The following is a 27355-nucleotide window of genomic DNA, read 5'->3' on the forward strand; positions in this document are numbered from 1 at the left end:
GTTTTTAGGGGTGCTTTAAATGATTATAATAGGGAGAAATTTGCAACAGAGGCTATGGTGAAATAGCAATTTGCAGAAGAGAATAGTGAATCTGAATAGTGCTTTGTAAGTCAGACTAATCTCGATTGTTATGGAAACCAATCAGTATAATTGTGATGACAATGCATCTAATAACAACTTGGGTATGTTGCATGATACTTTAAATTAAGTACCAAGAAAATACATCTCATCTATGCAAATATCGGTTATGGTACAGTTTTTAGGGGTGCTTTAAATGATTATAATAGGGAGAAATTTGCAACAGAGGCTATGGTGAAATAGCAATTTGCAGAAGTGAATAGTGAATCCGCACATCTGTGTTTTAGGCCAATATGGTCTTGTGCATACATCCCGTCTTCAGTATTTATAAGTACTTACTCTTTTATATTGCTTTTACGAGACGAATAAACATACATACATACAATTGCGGAGAAAAATTTGCTGACTAAATGAATTTCGCCATAACTGATCAGCCGAGACCCTTTTTGTAAGTATTGAACCAGCTGGAGTAAATAAGGCAATTGTTGATTTAAAGTAAAAGGTCAAGGAATAGAATGTTGAATGTTTTCAGCTCAATATGAATCGAATAAAGGTGAACTACAGCAGTGTGAACGCAGGCTGAATAAGGAGATACATGACATACAGGGGGATAACGGGATGCTATTTTCATATTCATCTTGGCTCGGCGGTGTGGCGCATCGTGTTAAGCATTAGGAATACGCTCACCTATAATTACCAGGTTCTAATCACATGCGGGGTGATTATGTGCGAGAGGATTGATGGACCTCTCGCCGCCGCAGGATGGTTAACGCAACTTCTGGTTATGGCTTCCTCCACCATCGAGTCCAACAAACAACTGGCTAATTAATCCCATACCCGACATCATGAACTGGTAACCGGACGAGAGGCCGCGGTTTGCCATATGATTAAGCCGTTTTATCGGCTTTCCTCTCCCCCAGGACAAATATGTAAATCCTATCCCATCTTGGAGATTTACGGATATCAATCATTTTCGTCCGATAAAAATAGAACCGAAATTACTGATATATTCAGCTCCAAATTAATTAATTCAACACCCAAGTGAATTTAATTGTTTTCATTACATGTTGAATAATTGATAGTTCTTATGGAAAAACTATTGATCAAATACCACAGTAAATTTTCCCGTCATGGAAAAATACGAGCATTTGAAAAAATGACTGGGTAACTAATCCGATAGCCTGTGGTTCATCATACGATTAATCCGTCTTATCATCAACTTTAATATATATATATATATAGTTTCCACATTTAGCTATTTTACCATGTATGTATGAGCCAGGGCGGAATTTAAAGGACGAAAGGCAACTAGCTATGTCGTTTGTGAGGCCCATGGAATATATGATAATGTCATAATAAGCATTTTTGCAGTTGCGTATAATGATGACGTCATAAATCTACTCCGCGTGTCCTTACCACAGTAGGGGAAAGGTGGCCACAGTGGAAAATAAGCTTTCACGCCCATACTATATATATCTGGAATCAGGTCCGCGGTTACCGGACAGCAAGCGTGCAGAGCGACGCAAGCAATGAGATAAAATTGATTTTAAGAGGTACAAACTAAAATTTTGCCATCTCTGTCTTTTTATTTTTTCTACCTTAGGCCTTCCAAGAGGACAAATCACTGTCTGGTATTTTTAGCTTCAGTCCACTATAAAATAATCATAACGTTGGCGAGTGGATGTGCCTTCCTAATCTCAACGTGGGACGGTCTGAAAATATTTTTTCCTATGGGGAACAATGGACCATGGCGAGAGAGTGGGACATGCTCCACTATAGGCACAATTTGACAGTGTTTGATCCATTAAGTGCTTAGAGGCCTATAGATGCGTGTTTTGTGTAACATTAAAGAGCTTTTGGCCCATAGCCCAATATGGAATATATATATTCTAGATTCAAAAATATTTGTCGGAGTAATTCAGATTCGAGAAAGTAAATATTTTGCATTTAGCCGGAATTATAAATTCTACTTGTTATTATAAGAATATTGGTTTTGTTTTAGTGGAGGCAGTGAACAATTAAGTGCTTGAAAAAAATCACACCATCGTTATTTGTTCATTTTGAACAGCACTCAAAACCCGCATTTGATGTATATGGCTTTTCTAACAAAGAACTGTCGTCATCGTTGAAAATGAAAGATTCAGAATTCATTTTTAACTGGTTGAAATTAGGCATAATCCAAAAGTAAAACAATGAATCTATTTCATTTATTTATTTCATCTTAAATATTCAACGGGTAAGTCTACAAGGCGGTATTTTCAGATACGAATGTCTCCAAAGTGGTTTTATGTTGCCAATGCAAAAAATTTGTTTAGGAAATTTTTTGAAAAAAGATCTGAAATACATTGGTTGAACATTGATTTCAAAAATATTAAATTTCCAAATTTGCTTTCCACAGTTCTTTGATGATGATGCTGATTCTTCGCGAATTTTCAAGGCATACTTCGTTGAATTTACTTCGCCATTGTACCACAGGGTGTGTCCAACAGTGGGACATTTGACTAACGTTTTTCAAACCTTTTTGGTAGTAGTGTGTGTTGCACTAAGGAATTTCTTAGTTGCTGAATAAAAACTACAGTTACCCCTCTATGCATTAGTCCCACAATGTCAAATGCTAGTGCAAATTATCTAGCTCAAAAAATGCAAAAGAAAAAAGCGGCGTTGAGCGGAGCAACCTCCAACTGAACTTCTTCAGAAGTCAATAAACACACAATAGATTGTAATGGCAAATGTCCGCATTGCAGAGTTGTATAGGCTAATTGAAAGGGTCCCAATACAGATATATTAAAATATAGAGTTGAAATCCAACTCAGTAATGTAACAGAGGGAACTCTCAACTCTTTTACGAAGACCGAAGGCATTGATCGATCGGTACACAGAGACACTATACATGAACGTTTGTTTATAATTCATCATCAATAGGCCAAAATGCCTTATTTTCATTGAATTAAACATTCTAATAATACAAAGGGGGTCAAAAACATTAAAACCTATAATACGTTAAATACCATTAAAATCCGTATTCCACCTTCGTTCCAACGCTAATCACCCAAGTACATTTGATAATAAGTTGAGAACGATTTTCAAATATAATATATGAACACAAAGACCAAAGCGAAGCAGTGGGGGAAGGTGGGGCCCCGTGGGACATGGGGCACAGTGGAAAAATTAGCTCTCGCAATCATACTATAACCGGAATCAGGTCTGCGGTTCGATGTTTGAATCCGCCGTTCGGTGTGTTACAACGTCCCCGCAAACGGAGAACGGACGTGTGAAGCGACGCAAGTTATGGGATGGAATTGGTTTTGGGGGGGGGGGGGTTGAAACTAAAATTTTACCATTTAAGTTTTTTCGTTTTTCTACTTTAGCCTTTCCAACATGACAAACCACCGTCTGGTATTTTTCAACTTTAGTCCACTGTAAAATATTTATGCCGTTGGCGTGCCTTCCTAATCTCGACGTGGGACAGTCTAAAAATATTTGTGTCCAATGGGGAACAATGGACCGGGGTTCAGTGGGACATGATCCACCGGGCACTATTCGACAGTATTTGGTCCACTAGCTGCTTAGAAGCCTAGAAATACGCTATGTTTTGTGTAATATCAGGGTACTTTTTGGCCCATGGCACAATATGGAATATATATATTCTAGATTCGAAAATATTTTTCAGATACAGATTAGAAAAAGTAAATTATTTGCCTTTGGCCGGGATTAGTAATTTTACTTGTTAATATATAAATGCTGGTTTCATTTTAAAAATCACACCATCGTTTTTTTTAATGTGCCGCAGGGCCTGTCCGAATGTGGCCCCTCTCTTTATTCGCCCCGCAAAATGAAATGAATGTGCAGAATATAGGGCTCAAAATATGCAAAAGAAAAAAAGTGTCCCAACCCTCCCCACTTTCCACTAGTTCACCTTACACTTTTTAAAAAGCTTCCGGCGTTTGGGTAGCAAGAGAAGAGAACGAGGGAAGTCGAAGAATCGCTACAGATCATTTGTATTAATTTTCAAGAAGTCATCAGACAAAACTTCGTGAAAGTGAGAGTGAAAAACGAATTAGAAAGTTTCAAAATAAATAAAGAGTAATAACCCTCTAGCTATTTTCCGCACGGCAACAAAAACAAGAAAAATACCAACAATAACAAGAGATTATGCTTAAATATATGGACACAAGTTTCAAAATGAAACCGGTAAATGAAATGGACTCAGACATTTGGTATTTTCGGCACCTACACTTGTGTTATTACTAAAATCTTTTAGGAATCGTTCCCATAGCGGACTGAAATTCCAGGGATTGACGAACCGTGTGTGATATATACGGAAAGGATAAAGAATTTTTCTATACTATTAAACTCAAAAACCCGACAACCACATGGAATCGATATAAACGATTGAAAATCAAAGAGAAATATAAATTCGACTCGGAAAGATAACATCGCCAATTGATAGTTTTTGCAATTCTTACAAAATAGATTTGACGCAAAGATTTGCTAGGGATATCAATTCACCAATGACAAACATACTGACTGTGACACGAAATATTTCCATATATATAGCCTATATAAAAAAAAAGATGAGAAATGTATGGTTACCACAGGCAGGAAACATTTGTTCACTTCAAGTGGGACTATTATACAATAAATATAACAAAAGAAATAGGAATAATGGAGAGCCTTGTGCAAAGAGTAGGATACTTTGTTCAGCACTGCTGTATGGCATTTATTTTTACCATGTGCGATCATTGTCAACTTGTCTCTTGTCAACAAATTGGTTTACTGTTTGCATGTTCTAGTCTAGTTTATATAATTCAGAAACATTATGCCGGGAAGAGTGAAAAAAGATCATTGCGTGAATGCACTTTATCGGAAATTGTTTCACGATCAATAGAAAGGTGTTGTGTCAGGTTCCATTACATTTGAACCCACGTACATTTGAACCCATGGCAATTGCACCTGTATGCTATTGCACCTAAGGAATTTTTTTTTGTTTTTCGGATAGTTGAACCCACACTAACCCTAACCCATGGGTTTTAGCACCCGCATATAGATTGAACCCGTGGATATACACATGGGTTCAAATGTACGTGGGTTCAAATGTACGGTCACCGTTGTGTCAACGATGATGTATAGTTTATTCGTCGCGGTTATATTGGGTGTCTATAAAGTCTCTTTCAAATTTAAAAAAAATTATTACAAAGTGAAATGATGAGATATCGCAACGAGGGTTGTTTTATGTTAATCGGTATTACATAAAGTTTTTGTTGCCACTAAAAATTATTGTTTCAGATAAACTTTTCTAATTAAAATGGCTCTTGTGTAATGATTGAATTAAATGAACCGAACCCCATAAATGACTCCTCAAGAAAATGCGCACTGTGTATCCTGGTTCATTGAGACATAATCATTCAGACCCAGCGAAACTGCAGACGTACGTATGAAAGAGATCACCATCACGTCCTTCAATTCGTATGTGGAACGAGAAATTTATGAGACAGCGACAGTGTTCGATACAAAGAGGCGACCAAGAACATCTGAAGAAAACATTGATCGTGTAAGGCAAGCCTTTCAACGTTCTGCTATGAAACTACCACGAACAATGAACAGTGCACACGATTTTAAGATTGTATCCTTACAAAGTGCAAATGTGGCACGCACTTAACCCAAACGACATGCCAAGACGAAAAGAATTTGCAGTGAACACGCTGCAACAAACTTCTGAGGATGTAGTATTCCCCAAGCGAGTCTGTTTCAGTAATGCGACAACTTTTTATGTCTCAGGAAAGTTCAACATACACAAGTAATAATTTGGGTGTTGGAAAACCACCATGCGAGTAGAGAACTTCAGCGAGATAGTCCAAAAAAGTCCAAAAACGAATGTTGTTTGGTGTGGAATCATGTGCAATCGAATCACTGGGTCATTCTTTTTAACGAGGCATTAATAACTGTAATCTGCAACCATTGATGAGGCCATGCTACAACGAACATGGCAGAAATTGAGTACCTTTCAGATGTGCGTCGTGCAACTAATGGTGCCCATAACAAAGCGTATTAGATAGGGTAATATTATTTTAAAATTGTGTCAAAAAAGACTTTATAAAATAGTGATTAACATAAAAACAATCCGCATCTCGTATATAATAACGTTTTAAATAATAAATTGTACCTCATGAATACCCGTATTTCATCTCTGCAAGTTCTTCATCAACTTTTATAAACCCTTCCGCATTAAAATGTTTGAGACGTAGAATTCCCTTAACGCATGAAATTTAATAGACTTCATAAATGTCTCTTTTAGGATAGGATTTACACATCCCGGGGAGGAGCAAGGTGATTAGACGGTTCAATCATATTGCGTACAACGGCATCTCGTCTGGTTACCTGTCCATCGGGTTTGAGATTAGTGTGCCAGTTATATTTTTTATTCAGATGCATGGACTTGATGGTGGAGGAAGCCATAACCGACCAGCCAGTGGCGTAGCATCCACCCCCGCGGTCGCGGGAGGGCGCACAGCGCAAAGGGGCCCAAGCGATTAAATTTAGAAATTTAAGCCGCAAAACCAAAAGCTGCATTGCAAAACCAGTAATGCACATCTTAACGTTGATGTTAGTTCTGCTCGAATCGTTTTGTTACGTAACAATGCCAGGGAGTCGTCGATTTTCGGCGTCTTGTGGTTTGATCGCACCGGCCAATTACGAGGGCTGTCAGAATGATGTCGAAAGCAAAACCTCTCAGTGGTGCGCAGAAACGCAGAAAAAGAGCAGAAGAGGAAGCACGTATGAAAAAAATTAAAGTGACCAAGATAAACGGCAAACTTTAGGTTACCAATATTTAATATACCAATACTTTTAATAGCGACATGTTATGCTTTTTGACAAAATAAAAAAAAGCGTTGTTTTAGCTTATGTCCGAGAGTTTTTAGGGTCATTTCCACGAAATATTTTTGCGGGGGGGCCCACGAGAGTCTTGCTACGCCACTGCGACCAGCGGTTACGTGAACCAACCTACAGCAGCGTAGTCCAGCAATTCCCCCGGGATTCGAACTTGAGGTTCGGTGACAAGAGTAGTTTACATCTACATCATATACAATAACGCCAAGCACAATGCGCCACGCCGCTGTGCCTGCATAAACACTGACCAAACGAATTTGGCTAACTCTTCCAATGCACTCCCGTTAAACTTTTTGTTGAGAATAGGTAGTTGTTATCCGAGGCGACGAAGCTCATGTATTTTGTCTCCTCTTCATAAGCCGTTCATTTGTTAGTCAAGATTGAAAATTACTCAGGTAATTAATTACTTTATGTAAGAGATAATCAGAATTTTCCTTGCCACGAGGTGGACGCTCGTTGCGCTTTGCGTATTAGGTAGGATGCTGTGCGATTAGGGCTGTCCAAGCGAACCAAATATTCGAAATCGAATCGCAAATTATTCGAATCGTTTTTCGGCTAATTTTCGAATTGGTAAAATTAGGTAAATAAAGCGGGAACCACCTTTGCAGGACGTTTTTCATCGGACAAGCGGCGGCGCTTCGAGTTTGAACCACTCTCGCTCCCGGGTTAATTGGTTTCCCGATATTTCTCTCGCCTTTATTTTGTGATAAACGTGTCATTCCTAATGCCCGCCCGGTGGCACGTGATTAGCCATTTCATGCATGGTCATCATAACTTAAAAGTTATAATCGGTAATGAGTTTTGAGAGAGAACAAGGAGAAAAGGGCAATTTAGAAACAATAGTTCTATAGATAGAATCAATTTAAAGCTGTTGAGTTAGTTATCATAAAAACATGGTACATGCAACTTAAAGCTGAAACAGGTGTTTTGGGATCCTTATGATGACAATACTGTATTATCCATCTATATACCAAGACAAATAATTGCACTCTTGAATTTTGGTGGCTGTCGTGCACTAACAATATTATAGTTATCAAATAATATTGTCATCAAACTAGCTTCGAATTTGTTAGATGCAATTTTGAATTTGAGCAACAGTTTTATCTATATTAATGGTTGTTATTATTTTGCTGAAAATTACACAAAAAACATGAGACTAGTGAATAGGATTAGAATAGCATCTACAGGCTTTACATGTCCTATTAAAACGGAATCCATTAGAATTGAGATTGCAATTTTTGAATTGTGCAATTTTCACACCTAACACTCAACAGTTTTCGAGTCCCAAATTTTGGAGTCCTCCTATTTTTTTGACCAGTTTACACAAGCGTGTGCTCTCCTTTCATAAATCTGAAAACATTGTATTGCAAAATACCAGCAGTATTAAGATGTAATTGCACATACGTTACCACAATATCGAAGGGCAGGCGTTTATTGTATAATAGAGACAGATTTAGGTTCGCGCAATAATATTCGATTATTCGGTTCGGTTCGGCAAAAATATTCGATTCGAATAAAAAAAAATCATTCGATTTTGGTTAAAAGCGGCATTACAAAATACTAAAAATAAAAGGAAAACACCATCAGTTTTGTTTTAGGATGGCCCGCGACAGATTAAGACGCTTTTTTGGACATTGCAAATTGCAAAGTTTCGTGTTCTACAACTACCGAGGAGACCTGATGGACTTTTTCCAGAATTATAATGATATATAAGGTGAAGTATATTGAATTAAATTTTATTGCGTTGGATTTTATCGCAGACAGGATTTCCTTATAGTGATATCCCCAAAATAATGAGTGGCAGCATTGCAGTAGACAGTAGAGGAACAAGAGTAAGTGTAGCAGAGCAGGAACAGCTCAGATTTGACTACATACGATTCAAAACAAGTTACAATCGGACAATTTACCACATTTTCATGTCCACGGATTGCTGTGGTATTTTGTAGTGATGGCAAAATGATGTATCAAAGTTAATAAAAACAAATATTATCGAGCAGTTTATCTTACATTATTATACACCTAGATTGTTTTTTTTAGATTTAGCTTTTCGAATAAAAAAATTTGGACCTTCGAGAGTATGTGCACCAAGATGGCGCACAACCTGAACATAGTATGTGTACCAGGTTAGGGTTCAGGTTGTGCGCTATCTTGGTGCACATACTTCGGGCGCGAAAAATTTGGATTGCGTATTCACTGGTCGCCAATGATTGATGCTTTTATTTGGACGGAGGTGGGTGCAATCGCGAGTTATGTTGGACACAATTAAATTGAAATAGGAAGACAGTTGTCATGTTTGGGTAGTGCGTCATTTTGAGCTATTTTAACGAACGTGCAAACGCGGAGAAGCCGATTTTCCTGTCCGTCTTATTGGAGGGCTATATGCAAAAAAACTTTTGTGTAGGCTTAAAAACGGGCATCTTTTTATTTGCTGGGTAGACTTATTCGCTGGGAAATACGGTATATAAATAATAACTCTCAGTGGATTTACAAGTTACAGTACAAAAACAAAAAAGGAATATCATAAAATCGACTTGAAGGTGTTACAGCCTAAACGCCACAACTCAGAAAGCAGCTGGAGCCATCATGATTTTGAACCGGCTCTCCAGCCCTGGGAGTAACTATTCAAATCAACCATATTTAAATTCCTGAACCTGCCAAATAATTGTTATCAATTAATTTCTAAATTCAAATGCATCAAACATACATCTGGCATTCCATGTGTTCACTATGGAACATGACCCAATTTAACATATATTCCATATTAGCAAACACTTTTCCGAATATGTTGAGAATATTGAATTATTCGATTTAGCTCAACCTGAATATGAATGAACTAAACTCGGCTATCAAGAAATTCCACTCCATGTTATTCAAGTCATATTTTTGTTGCAGTATGTCAATAAAAAGCAAACTAAAAATAAACTATAGGTTGCGGTACACAAATGGCAAATTCAATGCCAAAAAAATTTAGGTATTTAAACAATGCAGGTTACATCTTGGCACTATGCTAATAAGGAATGTTAGAAAAAAACACCAGATGGCAATCACATAATGGTGATGCTTCATAACACACATGTAGCTTCCTATTGCAAACATATTCCGTCTGGCACATAAGGAAGTTGGAAATTAATACTTTCAAAGTCAGAGTCATAATGTCAAAATTCAAAAGTGGCAAAATTTTTAGTTTGGAGCCTAATTTCTCTGCCTCCACAGCCCTAGAAAATACATTAGTGTTGAAACAGTGTTGCAAGCATAAAAGCAGTACAAATACAAGACATAAAATGGTGAAACTATAAAATCAAGAAAAGGCCATTTTCACCCAAGTCTTCAACATGATTAGATAGTGATATTAGTATCATTATCTTCAAACACTTCATCGATGGCAGAAGAAGACGATGTCGTTTTACCTTTGGTTGGACATAATAAAGTATTTGATATGGTTACATCAGCAACCACTTTACGTAGGATGTCCCGCTTCTCCCTGTGAAATCTTAGATCAACACCAACTTCTCGGCAATGACGAATAGACTCTTCTGCAGCACTGAGCTCAGCTTTTACAACACCAGGCAATTTCAACTCCCTCGATTTCCAATCACGCACCATACCATCACGCAATCGATCATCCATGCTGGAGCCTGCATAACGAGCTATTACCTCTTCCCTGCTGCACTGCCTTCTCTTCATCTCTTTCAAGTTTCCATTCCAATGAAGAAGTTGAAATATAATCATCATTTCCTGAAACATCAGGAGACTTTTACCATTACTGGTGAGAAGCATGGATTTAAAAGCATCTAAACATGATTGAAACTTTTTGCCAGATTCAGATTTTCCTGATGCTACACTTGTGAGAATCTTTTCAATCAAATCAGAGTTTATTTGTCGAGAAGGATGCTCATTAAAGACTGAATTCATTAACGCAACTTTGGCAGCTTTTTGTCTAGCAGATTTTTCATTTTGAGAAATTGTTGATGATCCATAGCAACTTCCACCAGGCAAAGTTACATAGCACACAAATCGATTTGTTCCATTCATAATCTCGGTCTCCATCTCATATGATATCTGAGCACTTGTGCTTTTACTCATATTTTTAGACCATTTCATGTCCCAGAACTCTTGTAATGCTTCTGATGCCACCACAGTGCCATTGGCAGAATGTTTAGCAAAGCTTTTTAATACTGCATTGACCGTCTCTGCTAAAACCACACTAGCAGGAGTCTGTGGTCGCCTGTTATCTAAAGACATGTTATCTGAGAAAACAAGAAACAACATTGAGGGTCGAAATATTAAATTTGACATTTCGAATATGAAATGTTATTATAAATAGGCTTAATTTGCATTACAGCTCATTCATAAAACACATCTAATAATAGATCAAGAATGGTATTATTGGCTAATAATTCCACAACCAACATCAACCAGTCATCTTACAATTTGCAAGAGATATGGATAATCACAAATGATGATGTTGTTGTTTGACTTGCTAAATAAATGACAATCACACTTTTATACCTGTAAATACTGAAATATGAAAATAGGCGAGTTATCCGCCTCCTTGTAAGAGTTATCTCATTAATAATAAAACTTAGAAATGAAATAATTATTTTTTAAAAAGGAAATTTTTTCTCCATCGGCACAAATTTGGAAGCTTTATTGGGACATTAGTTCTATTTTTCCCATTCAGATGTTCCGGCAGGTTGGGTACCGGTAGCTCATAGAAATTCATCTTTACCAAATGGATTTTTCCAACCACAGGCTGACAGGATGGCCTAAATTATGACTTACAAATACATGTCAATTTATAAGACATTTCATGCATTTGGACATAGGCCTACTGGTAGTTAAGGTTGTTGGTTTTGCGCTGAATAAATCTAAGAAAAAAAATACCTGTACAGGTACGGTACCAACCAAAATCACAACTGACACCGACATACTGCTGTACTGCAGTGCCGTACGTACGGTACCGGTATTGCAGTATTGGAAGGCAGAATGAGCGTGAGGCAAAAAGTCAACAACAGTCTGACACTGACAGTACAGCAGTAGGCTACTCTCCCTGTTTTCGCTGCTTCAAGACAGGCTGACAGCAAGAGCTAACGTTAGTTCTGTAGTTTTGATTGATTCTGGTAGTTTGAATTTCACAAAATTATTTTGCAGCATAGAATACATTACCAGAATACCAGTACGTAAGGACCGTATCCTAGGCCTAGTACGGTAGTCTAGTTCCTGAATCGACTTTACCGGTACTCTGTGGAAATTGATGGTCAACGCCAACGATCTGACGGTAGAACACCATACTGCCATGCCCATACCTGCATACGGTACCTACCTGACGACCATAGGTACCGTACCGGTACCGGGACCGTACCTTACAGCCTTACCCACGGACGTTCACGAGTTCTGAAGTTGCCTGCCCTCCACGAAGGAGCAGTTATCAACCCTATATAGCCTACACTGGAATATTTTACTTTGAAAAAATATCCCCTTGTTCATTTCTACCAAAACCTGAAAACCGAAATATCCAAACAAAGCGAATAACGGAATGCAGTTCACAGCGCACGGAAAAACATCACCTACTACGTCAGAGCAGCAAAAGAAAAAGTGTAAACATTGCCCGGACGTCATCTGTGGTGTGCGGAGACAAAAATTATTTACCCTCGTTCAAAACAAACTCTTCTCAAACATTTCGGCCTACGACAGGGGTGGGCGAGGTTTTTTTACCATAAGAGCGGCATGCAGCAAGTCAGATAATATGTGGGAGCCTCATAAATTTTAAAATTATTATTATCAGAGTTCATTGAAAAATATTTGGCATGGTAAATGTTACGTTGGTACTAATTTGGGAGATGTGCCTCGGTGTAGTGCGACACGAAACTGGCGACTGGGCTATTACTCGCTTCGTGTTGCTGGGATCCAAGACTGCGATAGCATCAGCAATATTTTTTTCAAATCACAGTCAGAATATGGGTTTTTATCACGGGCAGTATTCCATGATATAACAAAACTAACTTAAGTAGTCGCATTGGATTCCTTGCCAAAAGATATCATAAATTTCTTACATGCGGGTATAATTATATGCGGAAGGATAGCTGGATTCCTTGCTGCCATAAGGTGGTTCACATAACCGCTGGTTGGTTGCGGCTTCTTCCACCATCAAGTCCATGTATCTGAAAACAAATAACTGGCTAACTAATCCCATACTCGATATTTTTGCGGCCCGTCTCATAAAGTTTGTAAGCAGACTTTTAAAATGTTTACTATGTTATATATATAGGCTTAAGTATGCTTCGTGTTTTTGGTGTGATTATTGCTGCCATCTGTCTACATCCAAATGCCGGTTTTTATTATTACGTCGCCTATGTGTCAAGTCTTGCGCATTGGTGGACATCGACGCTAGTTTTTATTTTATTTTAGCAGAACTGTGCGTTCTGTTCGACGAACTCGAAAGATAGGCTATTGTGCGATCATTGGGGACGAACGCCGAGCGCAAATATAGGAATGAATTTGACGCCTACATTTGCAAATTAATTTCATTCTGATTGCTTTCTTTCGTCAGATTTGATCGGTATTATTACTAACTCAAAATAAAAAGTCAACAATATCTTTGGTAATGGCTCCGGGACTCGTTGTTCTTTTGTGTTTGTATTTTTGTTATTTTTGCGTTAAATACGATTTCGGAAATGTCGTCACTGTGTATCCGTCCATGATAAAATTGGCTCAATGGCATTGCTACATATTAAAATTAGTTTATTTATTCATCCAAAAATTTTTGCAATGTTACTTCATTAAATAGGTAAGTTGTGTTGATGTTTCAAATTTATGAAACGACCCACTAAAACTTAATATTCTCGCGACATCGGCGCTCAATAGGATCGTTTAAACATTGAGACAGTATCATAGTCCCTGAAAATGAATGAATAAAAACACTATAACGCAAATGTAACACACAATTTTGAAGTCTTTGTTTGTGAGTAAAAACTGTATGTAGATTCTCGCGTGGTCGCCAGAAAGCCGCAAGTTTGTTGTGTAATGATTGATTTTTTGATTCGGCGGCCAGCGAGTGTCATGCCCAAGCCCCGTGTTACCATATATTCGAAGAGTAAACTGCTATTCTAATATTTTGCCAGCCATACTCAGTAACCAGTAAATTATTATTACATTCATTGATTTTATGTACATTATGTCGAAATCAGGACTTAGCTGGTCTTAAAGTTTGAAACGTTTGCGGCCCGCAACGAATTTGGTCATGTGAACTGGCTCGCGAGACGAAAAAGGTCGGGCAGGCCTGGTTTACGACCTATGCTTTTTATTTTATTTTGCACACCCCAAGTCGATATCAGAAAAAAAGACTCGAGTAGACAATTTGCTGCATATTTGTGCGATCAAGTCAAGCTCCCAGATACTTGGATATTACTTATTACACGTGAAGTTGCCAGATGAATGAGAAAGCACACTGATCAAAGCACAGTTTTAACCAAAGATCGGGCCCTTCGACCAGATCAAAATATCGTGATGGTTCTAAGCTAAGGTTCTACCGGATAAGACGAGTCTATACGAAACCACAGAAATAAACACAGATCCATCAGTCTTCGACCAAACACCGAGCTCAGTCCTCTTCTCAGAGACTTAAATTCTAAGACGCTGTACACGTAAAAGCAGATGCACGATAATTCTGAACAATAGGAATAATAAAGTGTAAGCTATGTATAACTACGTTGAATTTTGATGGGAAACGTGTAATACTATTTAACAACGTTTGATTATAGCAAGGTATTGTGTGTGTGTATTTAAGTTGATATTCGTTCATTAATGCGTTTGATGATCACTCTGAATTACTTTATAATTGTCAGGTCCCTTTCCTATGTCACTAAGCATCATTTATTTATACGTCTATCATTTGGTAACTGTGCTCTACGATTGAATGGCAGGTAGACCCCACATATTTCCATATTTACACTTGCTTGCTTTTTGTGCTGCATTGAGGTTGCTTGTTCAAAAACCACCTTTTATCGAGTTTCATTACTTCCGTTAAAATATATACTATAAATGGGTTTTATTCCCTTCTTATATTTTGTATTATTCGGAATAACTGTGTTGCAGCATTTGCTGGTAACAAACAAATTGCAAATTATATACTGAAGTTTTAGCAGTCATGTAACATTTATGATTTGGGAAAATAAAAGTTTCGCTGTTGAGATATTACATGGCTTCACCTTGACATGACTAAAAATTAGGCAGGCCTTAGATCTAAATTGTATGATTTGAATAAATCTTGAATAAACCATAAAACGAGAATATCGGTCAGAGACCGAAGACTTATCGATCATAAGTTAAGGGATACCCCCAAAACAGCCCTCTTACTCCATAGTGACACCTTGTGTCCCATCACTAATTAATTGATAACTCGCTAATTATACGACATAATTCGTCCAGAATTAATAGGCTTCTGGTACGAGATATGATGAATGCACATGCAAAATCTGCAGCAGATCCAATCTCGCTCTCGTGAGATATCGCGTGCATCTAATAGACAGACAGACAGACAGACAAATATCTATCAACATACTTACCGATTAAAATCGATAAGTAACAATTCAGGTACAATTACATAATCAAACTGCAGTTGCCGGTAAATGAGTGAATTCAATTCATTATTGGACAATTGACGTGTTTAGCACTGCTCACAGTAATAGAACTAGAGTCTTTTATATGTTTATAGTACAGAAAGATTTTCATCATCTGGTGTGACAGGATATGGTTTTGATTTATTCTGGGAAAGTGTGAAGATAAAGATTCATGCGTCCAGTCTCAACGTGAATCGAAATACCAATTGATTCGAGTCACAACTGTAGCTTAAAATGCTATCGGTGCACACTGCACAGTAGTCTTCATTATCAAAAATCTAGTGATTTCGCTGACCACTAGATCACGGAACTGCCACATCGTGCGTCATTTATTATTTTGATGATTTCGTCACACAAAACTTCGAATTGAAAACGAATTTAATGAAATCCCCAAAACATTTTTCGAATAATTAGTCTAGTTCTAGCGCCAACAACAATCTTTAGCCAAAAATCAATTGGTCCAATACTTAAAGAGTAAAACGATTTTTCCAAAACAAAAATGCAATACCAAGGGGAATACTAAAAAGAGCAACAACAACCTCTAACGAAACAATTCACAGATACTTTTCTTGTCCAATTAGTCAATTTCAGTGGTCATTATTAATTGCAGACCAAATTATGATTATTTTACATAATTAGTTGGAGATAGTTAGCAAACCTACAAGCATTGATAGTCGAAGTTAACATGATAATTGAAGACGAAAAATAGGCGAACATTTTGAATTCTGGGTCGTCTGACCAACTCGTAAATTTTATTAAACACCTATGTCTCTAACTAAGGGAAAATTTGAATATGCTTTTAAATTTTTTTACCGTTCTTCTGTATGCAAAGAATGCCAGATAGAGGTCATAAGGAGAGCGAAGAGTTTGATGCTGGAAAATCGTGCGAGGAGATGATCACAGCTATGGAGATTCAGAAAAAAAATCAGAATTTGCGCCAAAGCGGCAGGTTGCAATCGATTGTGATTGACAAATCCGATGTCAATGCTGGACGAGAAAATATATCGATTTGTCTTCGGACGGTGGGTCATGATGAGGAGAAGTCACTAGAACGTTTTTAGGAGCTTGTGCGTCTGTAGGAAGGTGCGGATGCATCAACAGTTGTAGATAAGACTTTGCCAAATATTGCCGACTACCTACTTAATTTAGTTATGGTACATTACATAAAAACGATTTCTACCGCCAAGTAGGCCTACGTAATCGATAAGACACTTCAAACAATATTTCCAGTGGCGAACAAAAAAGAAAGTTCTTTGCGAGCCTTTTATGGCTGCTTCCACTCAAACAAGAATTCCTTTGCGCCTTGCGAATACGAAGGCGTCAACACCACGAACAACTGAAAGCCTCTCACAGACACCAGTTTTCCGCAAAACATCTGTTAAAAATTACTGAAGTATACTATCTATGCCAGGGGTCGGGAACCCATGGCTCGCGAGCCATATATGGCTCTTTTGGTGACGGCATATGGCTCCCAGAAAAATCTATTATTCTAAGATTAAGCTTACTATTGTTACTAGACTTCAAACTATTTTATGGCCAAATTTGGCAAAAAGTTTCCCTATACGTTTGACAACGCGGGCCCAGCGCATGTCTACGTTATTTAAGAGAATTGCCAGACAGGCATTGTGACAAAACATGGGGATTCTGGAACATATATTGTGACATCACAAAGCGATAGAGTTTTAAAATACTACGGAGATGTCTAGTCTAAACGAAAAAGGGTGATGAGTATCGTAGATTTCAACTTGGGCTGCATGTGAGCAACCGTTCAAGGCCCGCAGCGACAACATGCAGCATCAGAAGTCACGTTAAATGTATATTGACATTGTATGTGTTGATTTTTGAGTAAAAATTTCAGGCCTGATTAAGTGAAGAAATGCTATATGGCTCGCACGGTAATGCAATTGAAAATATGTATATTTTAGGGCTCTCTTGACCAAAAAGGTTCCCGACCCCTGATCTATGCTGACGTTTTTACGCAGACAATGTGGGCGTATCTGATGAAACACAATGGTATTTCGTTAGTTTAGCAACCAATCTTGAGTTTCAGTGTGGCCGTGTATTCGGTTTAAATCAGCGTTTTATTGTTCAATATTGGTTCTGGTATTCGCGAGTTAGCAGAAAGAGATAACAGTATTTTTTCAAAGTTATACCCTGGGGTCAACACTAAGATCATTAATTGCAATTAAAAGATAATTTTGGGATGCAGGGTAAGTTAGGACTATAAAATAAGCAAATTAGCATAGTAGTCTAACTGCTGGTTGAATAGTCATACGTCATAGTAATAATCAATAGTCGTACAAGCTGAAATAAAGTTACTTTGGAGTATACTTCGCCCAATTGAATTATCTGGAGACTCAGAACATAGGGTACGTATATACTTTATATCTTGTATGATTTCAATCTGTATATAATTTTATGCCAATATGGTATGTGCTGATTATGTTCATTGTTTTGGCACATAACCTTCCTGCTTTAATTTCATGTATCATCTTGTTGTCGTTTTTCAAAAAATTGGACAGTTTCTAAGTTGGATTTCATCGTGGCACCAAGCTGAGGGATGGACAAGAAGCCGGGGCATTTTGTCCTAAATGTCCTAAACATTTTAGTTTAGGACAGGACTTGATTATTAGGCGCGTCGTCCAAGGTCTTCGATAAAAGCGATAAAAAGCCTTCTTCATCAGCTTCCCGAAGGTTACAAAATAGCTTAAAAAAAAGATAAACTCACATTTTTTATCATTCTTTACTTCTCTGTATATCTTGTTGATCTTCTCTTTCTCCGTCATAAGGGATTTGGGTAACTTTTTCAAAATCCGCATTTGTCGGAAATGCGGGAAGATGAGCTGTCTATTCAGTGCATCGCTTGTTATCTAGATTCTGAAATAAAAACAGATTATATGTTTTGTCCCACACATTATGACGTCATATAGATAGAACATATTTACAAACTGATAAAGGATAAAATAAAGAAAAAAAGGTAATTAGAGAGACAGCGATACTTGCGTTTGATAAATGCCTGTACAAATTAGAAGTTTTCACGCTCGTAGAATATCTGCTGCAAAACCAAATAGCTTATGATAATTCACCTCGAAAAACTTTGTGTTAGCCAGCTTCGGGCGAGTTTGTATGAAGAAAACAACGAGAAGGGTCTATTTAATAAGGGGGCCATTAGGTGATCTAGCAAATCCTTCAAGTCGATAATTATTATCAAAGAAGTATATTTAAAGAAATTTGCTAAATATCTCAGATAATAGGACGTATTGACGACGTTCTAATACTTTTAAACAAATGCAAAATTCTACAGCTTACTTCTTTACATGTATATGTCAATTATAAATTGGGACAGCGTAAAGTGACACAAAAGATAATTCGAGAATATAATCTAATCTCTGTGAATTATAAATGATGATGCAATTATTAATGGTGAATTATATAAGATGCATTCAATAAGCAAACCATGCAAAAGATATTTTAATAAAAAGATAAGATTGTTAATCTTCTGTGACGGATGCTAACCTATTATCAAATGAAAAAAAGCTTTTATAACCTCATAGCCCATAAGTTATGGATAACCTACATCAATTGACCGAAGTTAATTAATTAATCAGTGTTTGAAAATATCCTAATTTTTAGTTCTTGAGTCTGTAGGACTGATCGAAAAAACGTAGAGTGTACAAAATTCTTGTAGTCTATCGCGAAGTGACTGGAATAACAGGTATTGAAACTCATCATAACTTCAAAATAACATGGTTTGTGTTGCAAAAATCTCAAGTTATAGGCTGCCCTATACTTGATCCTATAACTGTCGAAGATATTGTAAAAAGCAGAACAGAAGTTCCGTAATGTGTACTTAAAAATGATTGAATGAAAATATTTATATGAAATACGATAAATAAATGATTTTGTTTATTGTTTCAGCCGATAACCCTCCCGATTCCCATTCAAGTAACATCTTGTTGACTGTTTTTCAAGAAATTACACCGATTCTGGGTTTAATGCGATCGGGACAGCAACTCATGTTACGAAATTCTGGGAATAAATCGTTTTGATTTGGGACATGACTTATTTCCTGGGGCGCGTTTTTAAAGGTCTACAACCACTGATTTGCGATTGAGCTGATCAGCTATTACATTCGGCAGTAACAGTCACTGACTCTGAAGACTTGTATGCTCCCTTAGACATGGATTCTCCCAATCTGATTAACGCCACTCGTTTAATACTACTCCTATCTCTACTTAGTGACGCATTTTAATAGAATTGAATTAAAAAAAATACGTTTGACTAATATTGGGATGTTATTCCCAGTGCAATAGTCCACCACAGAGACTATTCTTGTAAGATCGTTTGGAATTATTCTGATTTTAGCGTAGAATTGCAATCCAATAAGAAAGTTTATCATACATTTAATGTAAGTTGGCGAGAATCATTTCGTATTTGGTAGTGGAATGGTGCAGTTCAAATAGGATTTCTATGAATGGTTAGCAGTTAGTTAGCCATTGTCAAGTGGTATTTTGGTATGTATTAAACTTTCATATATATAACAATATGCTAAATTTATATCTTAATAAAGTTGTTTAGCGATGTTCATAATTCACTTATATATATTGGGTTAGCGGTGATCTGAAATATTAAGTACTGAGTTTTCTTATTGTTTTCGGCAAAAAAAAAAATCTTAATAAATCTGTTCATTATGTTCTATGACGTTATAAGCTTGTGCACATTACTCGCTGTTTACAAACTCGAAGTACGTTGAGGAACGGATAGGTTTTGGGGGTGAGAAAAATACTTTCAAGTTTGTGATAGAAGCCTGGATTACTGCTTTCGTCAGCGTTTGTTGTAGGCTGGCCTCGTAGCCTTTGGTTCGAACAAAAACAACTTCCCAGGAATAAATGAATTCTGCACAGTGACGCGATTGAGTAGATAACACCAAATAACCGTAATGTGTTTGAAATAAAATCGAAATATTTTAAATATGCACTAGTTTAAACGAATTGATGACTTCGCATATTATAAGAAAGTCAATGGTAAAATTTTTTGCAATAAACTAGAAATGAAAATTTCTGATTTTAAAATAGTCTGAAAAAAAACATATCTAAGATATTGCACTTGAAGGATATATATGCTAACCTACAGATATGTATTCAAGAATTGAGCGATTCTAAAACAAACGAAACATTACTATTGTTGTGTGAAAGCGATAAATTTCTCCCTTATCAGCGTACAGGAAGTTGCGGCCTAAATGAAAAAGCTGAACTCACATCTTTTATTATAAGTTTGTTCTCTGTATATCTTATTGGTTCTCCTCTCCTCCTTGTAGTAGTTTAGGTTTGTAGACTCCACACTTGTGAGGTAATGCGATAGACTAGCGGTCGCTAGTTTGGATATTGCTTGTTATCTAGATGGAAAATAACAAAATTTATTCGTTCTGTCTTGTTCATTATGTCGTCATAATGAACCAATGTTGTAGCAATTTCAGATGATTGAATACGATAATAAATGAAAGGGAAGTTTAGTCGATTTTGCAAAACATTCAAATACATTTTTACGAAGACAAATTTCCACAGCTCACTCCACCACATCGGGGCTGCCAATGTTGGTGTATCATAGCTAGAAATAGATATTTTGTTCACAGTTCAGATGTAAAATTTGGAGTCTAGAATCTAGATCTGACAAGGGCAAATTACGGCCCGCGGGCCAAATCCGGCCCGGCTGATGCTGCCACAACCAAACTAAAACCAAATTTTAATGCTTATCTAAAAAATTGCCCAAGGAATTTGTTGAGATTGCGATTAAATTTAGTTTTGACACGAGACTTATTGTTTTCCACTTTTAATTTTGTAAATTTGTAATTATTTTTCATAAAATGTAACCTTTTACGTCAAACTTACATGATTCGCCAGTCTAAATGACCAAAATTTTTGGCCCGTTGTCCGAAACCTTGCCCACCCCTGATCCAGATGATAGCTATAAGGGATAGATTTTTTCAACGTTCTAGATATTATCCAGTGGCAAACAATAGGTACAATAGTTAAACGTTAGAATTAGATGTAAGGTTGATAAAACTTAAATCATATACCAACCCACAAAAACGTGCTTAAAACAAAAATGATCCAAAAGCGTGTTTAGGTTATCAAAAGTATGCTATCTGATATAAAATCCAAGGGAATTTTATCACAAACTGAAGAGAGCAATATAAAGCATTGGTGCCAAAGTTTTCTTATCTTCAGTATATCTTCATAACAGGACGATTCAGAGACTACCTGGAAATTTGGAAGTTTTAAAAAGCGTATCATTGTTTTCTGTCAGTAACATACGACATACGCTTATGTATGAAAAGTGTTCCCTCCAAGAAAATGTTACATTGAGCAAATGTTTGTTTTACTGAGCCTTTATATTTTACAGAGTCCTATCACAATGAACAGCAAACTACACGTGAGACATGGTACTGACATTCTAGCCAGTGGTTCTCAAGCTAGCCCTTGAGAGAATATCAAGAGTGTTTTATAATTGTTGTTGTCGCTAGAAGGCTATTAGTTTTACTTATTTAAAAAAAATATGTGTGCACTATAGAATTCGTTTTTTACTTCAAATTTCTGTGTGATGACGAAAAAACTGTTTTGATATCATATTCATGAATTTATCCTTGGCTAGGAGATAGATTCCTAATTTGTACATTAACGACTAAAATGACATACCGTCCGGAGTCAAATTCAATAATCGAAAAAAGTTTCTAAAACAACAAGTTGTCTCATTTTATAATATGTGTGTGTGTCACTACTTAAGCTTCATACAAAACAAAACTAGGCAATTTGTCAGCCTTAATGTTTGCACCTAGGTCCTAGGGGATCGGTTGACGTCGCTGGCAGATTTATAAAAATGTTACACCTTGTCAGAGTCAATTTATTTTTTCAATCAGTAATGAAATTTTTTCAATGCAATGTACTCAATCAAAAATTTTTGGTATATCGTCAGTATCTTTGTTACATCTACGTCATCAGTAATCGTCTTTGTCCGTATGTACGTCATAATATTCGTCAATATCTTCGTTACATCTACGCCATCATATTCGTCAGTATCTTCGTTGCATCTACGGCATCAGTGATCGTCATCGTATTTGTCAGTATCTTCGTTACATCTCAGTCATTATGTTCGTCGTCAATCGTCATCAGTAATTGTCATCATATTCGTCAGCATATTCGCCATCATATTCGTCACTATCTTCGTCTTCACATTCGTTTTTTTGGTATATCGTCAGTATCTTCGTTCCATCTACGTCATCAGTAATCGCCATCGTCTTTGTCCGTATGTACGTCATAATATTCGTCAGTATCTTCATTGCATCTACGAGATCAGTAATCGTCATCGTATTTGTCAGTATCTTCGTCAAAATATTCGTCAGTATCTTCGTTACACCTACGTCATCACTAATCGTCCTCGTATTTGTCAGTATCTACGTCATATTATTCGTCAGTATCTTCGTTACATCTACGTCATCATATTCGTCAGTATCTTCGTTACAATTACGTCATCAGTAATCGTCCTCTTATTTGTCAGTATCTACGTCATAATATTCGTCAGTATTTTCGTTACATCTACGTCATCAGTAGTCGTCATCGTGTTTGTCAGTGTCTGCGTCATAATATTCGTCAGTAACTTCGTTACATCTCAGACATTATGTTTGTCGTCATCAGTAATCGCCATCATATTCGTCAGTATCTTCGTCATCATATTCGTCGGAATCTTCGTCATCATATTCGTTAGTATATTCGTCACCATATTCGTCTGAATCTTCGTCATAATATTTGTCAGTATCTTCGTCATCATATACGTCAGTATCGTCGTCATCATATTCGCCAGTATCTTCGTCATCATATACGTCACAGTATCTTCGTCATCATATTCGTCAGTATCTTCGTCATCAGTAATCGTTAAACTTGGAAATGAGAATTGTAAATGAGCAATTCCCCAATGTCCTCCGCGAACTCGTATACTTTTTCCGGCTGTTATTGTAGTAAAATATTTTCCATTATGTGACTTTTCTCCTACGTAGTCCACTTCTATTTCTTTTATATGTCCCCGCCTTTGCAGCTCCTATGTAACGAAAATAAAATTCAAAGTTCATAATATTTTTTTTTTTTTAAATAAAACTATAAGAGCAAACTATGCTGGCGTTGCAGGTATAGGAAATCACAAAATTACTCAAAGGGACTAGGATAGTAATGTCAATGATTCATAAATGATTCAGTTGTTGACGACTAAGCCGTATAACAGCGTTTTTATTGTCTTCGTTTAATAAACAGTGACACGAGCGATTCAGTAAAATAAATCTGGCATCATAAAGTAGAAATAGAGAAAGCTATTCTCGTGTTCGGATACCAATTGTACTACAAAGATTGGAAAGTCTGGAGGACCATAATTTATTCACGATGCATAAACGATGACACCCGGTATGTTAGTCGTTGATAACACCACACCACACACAATATCGGATAACTCACAAATTTACTTACTTTCATAACGTACAGTCTCCTGTTGTTTCGACACCAAAATTTACCAGCAAAACTGTAAACCTTCATTCTAGGAAAATCATGAACTCACGATACTCTTTTGACAACGTCATTAATCGCTTCTTCGATGCCTATGCCATTTTTGAAGTTCGAACTTATTGAATCTTGAGTGAACCGCAGGTTATCAGGACTGAAGCTAAATATCATTTTTGAAAAATCGGTTTAACAAATATAAAGGTATATAAATGAAAAGCAATTCGCCTCCGCGCATGAGCAAAATGAAACCTAAGTTTTACCCTCTGTCTTATTATAAAGACTCACTTTTTTTTTATTTCACCTTAAGGGAAACATGGTAATTCCCCATAATCTGCCCGTGTTCTCAACCATAAAATTAGTTACCTAGCTTCATCCGCACGGAACGAACTATACCAGAACCATGTTCCAGAACATCCTGCCGTTAAATTTATGTTTCATTTTAGTAAGTGAATAACGAGCTGAATCAAAGTACAAAAGATTGAATTTGCAATATACTGTACCAAATACATGAAACTTTTGTCTCGAAAACACCCCTTGACCTTGACCGCCACACCCTCCTCCGGTATCGTCATCGTAGCGAATAAATAAAATGAACAGCGACGGCAAATAAAAGAGAGTGTACATAATGACGATATTTATGTTTGATGATCCGAAGATTTGGATTTAAGAATTTTTATCACGACATTTCCAAGACACTGAATAGGAGTTCGCTTCATATAATTCTATCATTTATTATAAAGAATTTCAATTAAGAAATTTTATCTGAAAAAAAAATTCTAGTGTCAATAGAAACTTTGTAAAATACTATTTAACATAAAACAACCCTCATTGCGATATCCATCATTTCACTTTGTAAGAATTTTTTGAAATTGTGGAGAGACTTTAGGGCAGGGCTACTCAACTAGTTTTATTGGAGATCCGCATACAAAACTTCAAAAAAATTTGGGTTCGGTCTTTTCAGATTTTGGCATCCTTAAACATGCACTTCCTCGGCCGACTAATGATTATTAGCTAATCAGGATTGTTTATTATGGCGTTATAGTTCTTTTCATATATATTTAAATCCATAAAAGTTATTTTAGGGAAGGAAACTTAAAAAGTGGGGCTAATGATCCAAAATAAAGAATAAGGCGCGGTCCGAAACGAATACCCGGAAGGTCCGGATTCGGACCGCGGTCCGCCAGTTGAGTAGCCCTGCTTTAGGGCACCCTTGTATCTAGCGTTTAATCTGTACGAAATCGACTTTCGACGCTTTGCCTTGAAAAGACGGATACCTCTATTTTTAAAATTTACTGAAGAAATATTTGAAGAAGTGAAACAAAATATAAGCATACTCAATAATATCACATGGAACTGAATCATACCTCAAGTAGTGGTTCCCAACCGTGGGCCCGCGGCCCTCCAAGGGGGTCACAGAACAGTTGGAGTGGACCACCATCCTAGGTGCAAAACAGATTTTACTTTCATCGCTAGATCAAGTTTTTTCACAGAGTATTTTCCTTTTGTTGAGCGTGAATTTGAAAATAATGGGATTTGGAATCTACGAATCAAAGTAACACTATGAATACCACTGGAATGATAAATAGGGGGCCATGAGTGCTGAAAACCTCCGCGAGGGGGCCACTGGATATAAACGGTTGGGGACCACTGTCTTAAAATGTCAATCTAAGAATTACAGGTAGGTAGGTAATTATGTCAATGTTACGTCATAAAAAACCTTACTGAGATAATTATAAAAAGATATTAATTAAACTTCGTCCTACGACAAAGACCTATTCCAATTTGGGACTCCTTTATCAAAAAAAGTTGATATTTTTTGCATTACATCGGCATTTTTTGCATTAGTTTTTTAAGGAGTGCAAACAAAAATACTGTTTTGATATCATATTCATGAATTCATCTCACAAAAACAAAAAAATGTGAGCATAACGCCACTGCATTTAAAATCAATATTCCCTCCGTCCCCACTTACTTATATCAATTGCGTTTTCTACACTTGTTCAAATCAAGACGAAAGCAAGGAACAATCTTGATGTGCATGATCACATGGTATACATCGGTAAGGTATTTGTATTGCGTACGCGAGGAGTGACAGCTAATTTAAATGTTATAAAATATGATTCGGAGCCACGCCTTCAAACATAATGATGCAAATGCGCGAGAATGAGATTATACTTCGCAAATGATCTGGTATTACTGTTCAATGGCACCTTAGAGGAACCTCGCACACCACTAGCCCTAGAAGCATTATTGGCAGGGCATAAAGTCATGTACAAAACATTATTAATCTTGTAAAGTCAAAAATTGGAACAGTACAGGAATAGATGTTTTAGAAAGACGCAGCCCTGCCTTGGCTTGCAATCGATCATTATCGACAAATCCAAAGTCAATGCTGGACGAGAAACGCTAGCGATTTGTCTTTAAACAGTGGTCATGATGGGAAGTCGCTGGAACGTTTTTACGAGCTTGTGCGTCTCAAGGATGGTGCGTACGCAACTACAATTGCAGATAAGACTTTGCCAACTCTTGCATCCATTGCCAAAACCTCGGGGGTTGCCATAAGCGATGACGGAGCATCCGCGATGAGCGGATATTATAGCGAAGCCGCAGTGCAAGTACAGGAAAAGCACCCTTCGTTGTTCTATGCATATTGTATCGTCTACGACTCTACGGACTTAATTTAGTTATGATACATTGCATCAAAACGGTTTCTACCGCCAAGTACGTGATTGATAAGACGCTTCAAACAATCTTTTAGTGGCAAGCAACAGAGAGATCTTATAGAAAGTGCAAAAAATTATCCTGGTAAGCCACTTATGGCTGCTTCTACTTTAACGGAAATTCACTGGTCTTGCAAATAGGAAAGCGTCAACCCCACGAAATACCTGAGGGGTGTGTTCCGCGAAACATAGGGTGATAATAACGACATATATATGTTATCTATGATGACGTTAGACGTAATTACGCAGACAATGTGGGCGTATCTAACGAATCTTCGAGAAAGCGCAAGGAAGAAAGTATTTTTCTAATCCTTCTATGGCTGCATCTACCTTAACGGAAATTCACTGGTCTTGCAAATAGAAAGGCGTCAACACCACGGAACACCTGAAGGAGGAACACCAGTGTTCCGCAGAACATCGGTTGACAATCACTGATAATACTGATAATTGATAATCACTGACGTATGTTACTGTGATGACGTTTGACGTTTTTACGCAGACAATATGA

At 37.0% G+C, this 27355-nt stretch overlaps 2 protein-coding genes across 7 annotated transcripts in view; both read right to left on the bottom strand.

Moving 5' to 3' along the window:
- Positions 1 to 9832: 9832 nt before the first annotated feature.
- Positions 9833 to 11234, bottom strand: LOC120339630 (LIX1-like protein). The gene has a single exon (XM_039407796.2). It carries the CDS (start codon positions 11206 to 11208, stop codon positions 10303 to 10305), a length of 906 nt encoding a protein of 301 aa, XP_039263730.2. The 5' UTR covers positions 11209 to 11234; the 3' UTR covers positions 9833 to 10302.
- A 763-nt stretch (positions 11235 to 11997) lies between these two features.
- LOC120339716 (uncharacterized) overlaps positions 11998 to 27355 on the bottom strand; it is a 51573-nt gene continuing 36215 nt past the window's right edge. For 2 of the 6 annotated variants that reach the window (XM_078116465.1, XM_078116461.1), the window contains 2 exons: positions 24095 to 24287; positions 21001 to 23675 (listed from right to left, as the gene is read on the bottom strand). In XM_078116465.1, coding sequence (XP_077972591.1) covers positions 23250 to 23675; positions 24095 to 24160 — 492 coding nt within the window. In that variant the 5' untranslated portion in view covers positions 24161 to 24287 and the 3' untranslated portion in view covers positions 21001 to 23249. The other 4 variants (XM_078116462.1, XR_013477926.1, XM_078116463.1 and 1 more) reach the window with 4 other exon arrangements.

Source organism: Styela clava, chromosome 9, assembly GCF_964204865.1.
Source record: "Styela clava chromosome 9, kaStyClav1.hap1.2, whole genome shotgun sequence".
In the NCBI taxonomy this organism is placed as follows: domain Eukaryota; kingdom Metazoa; phylum Chordata; class Ascidiacea; order Stolidobranchia; family Styelidae; genus Styela; species Styela clava.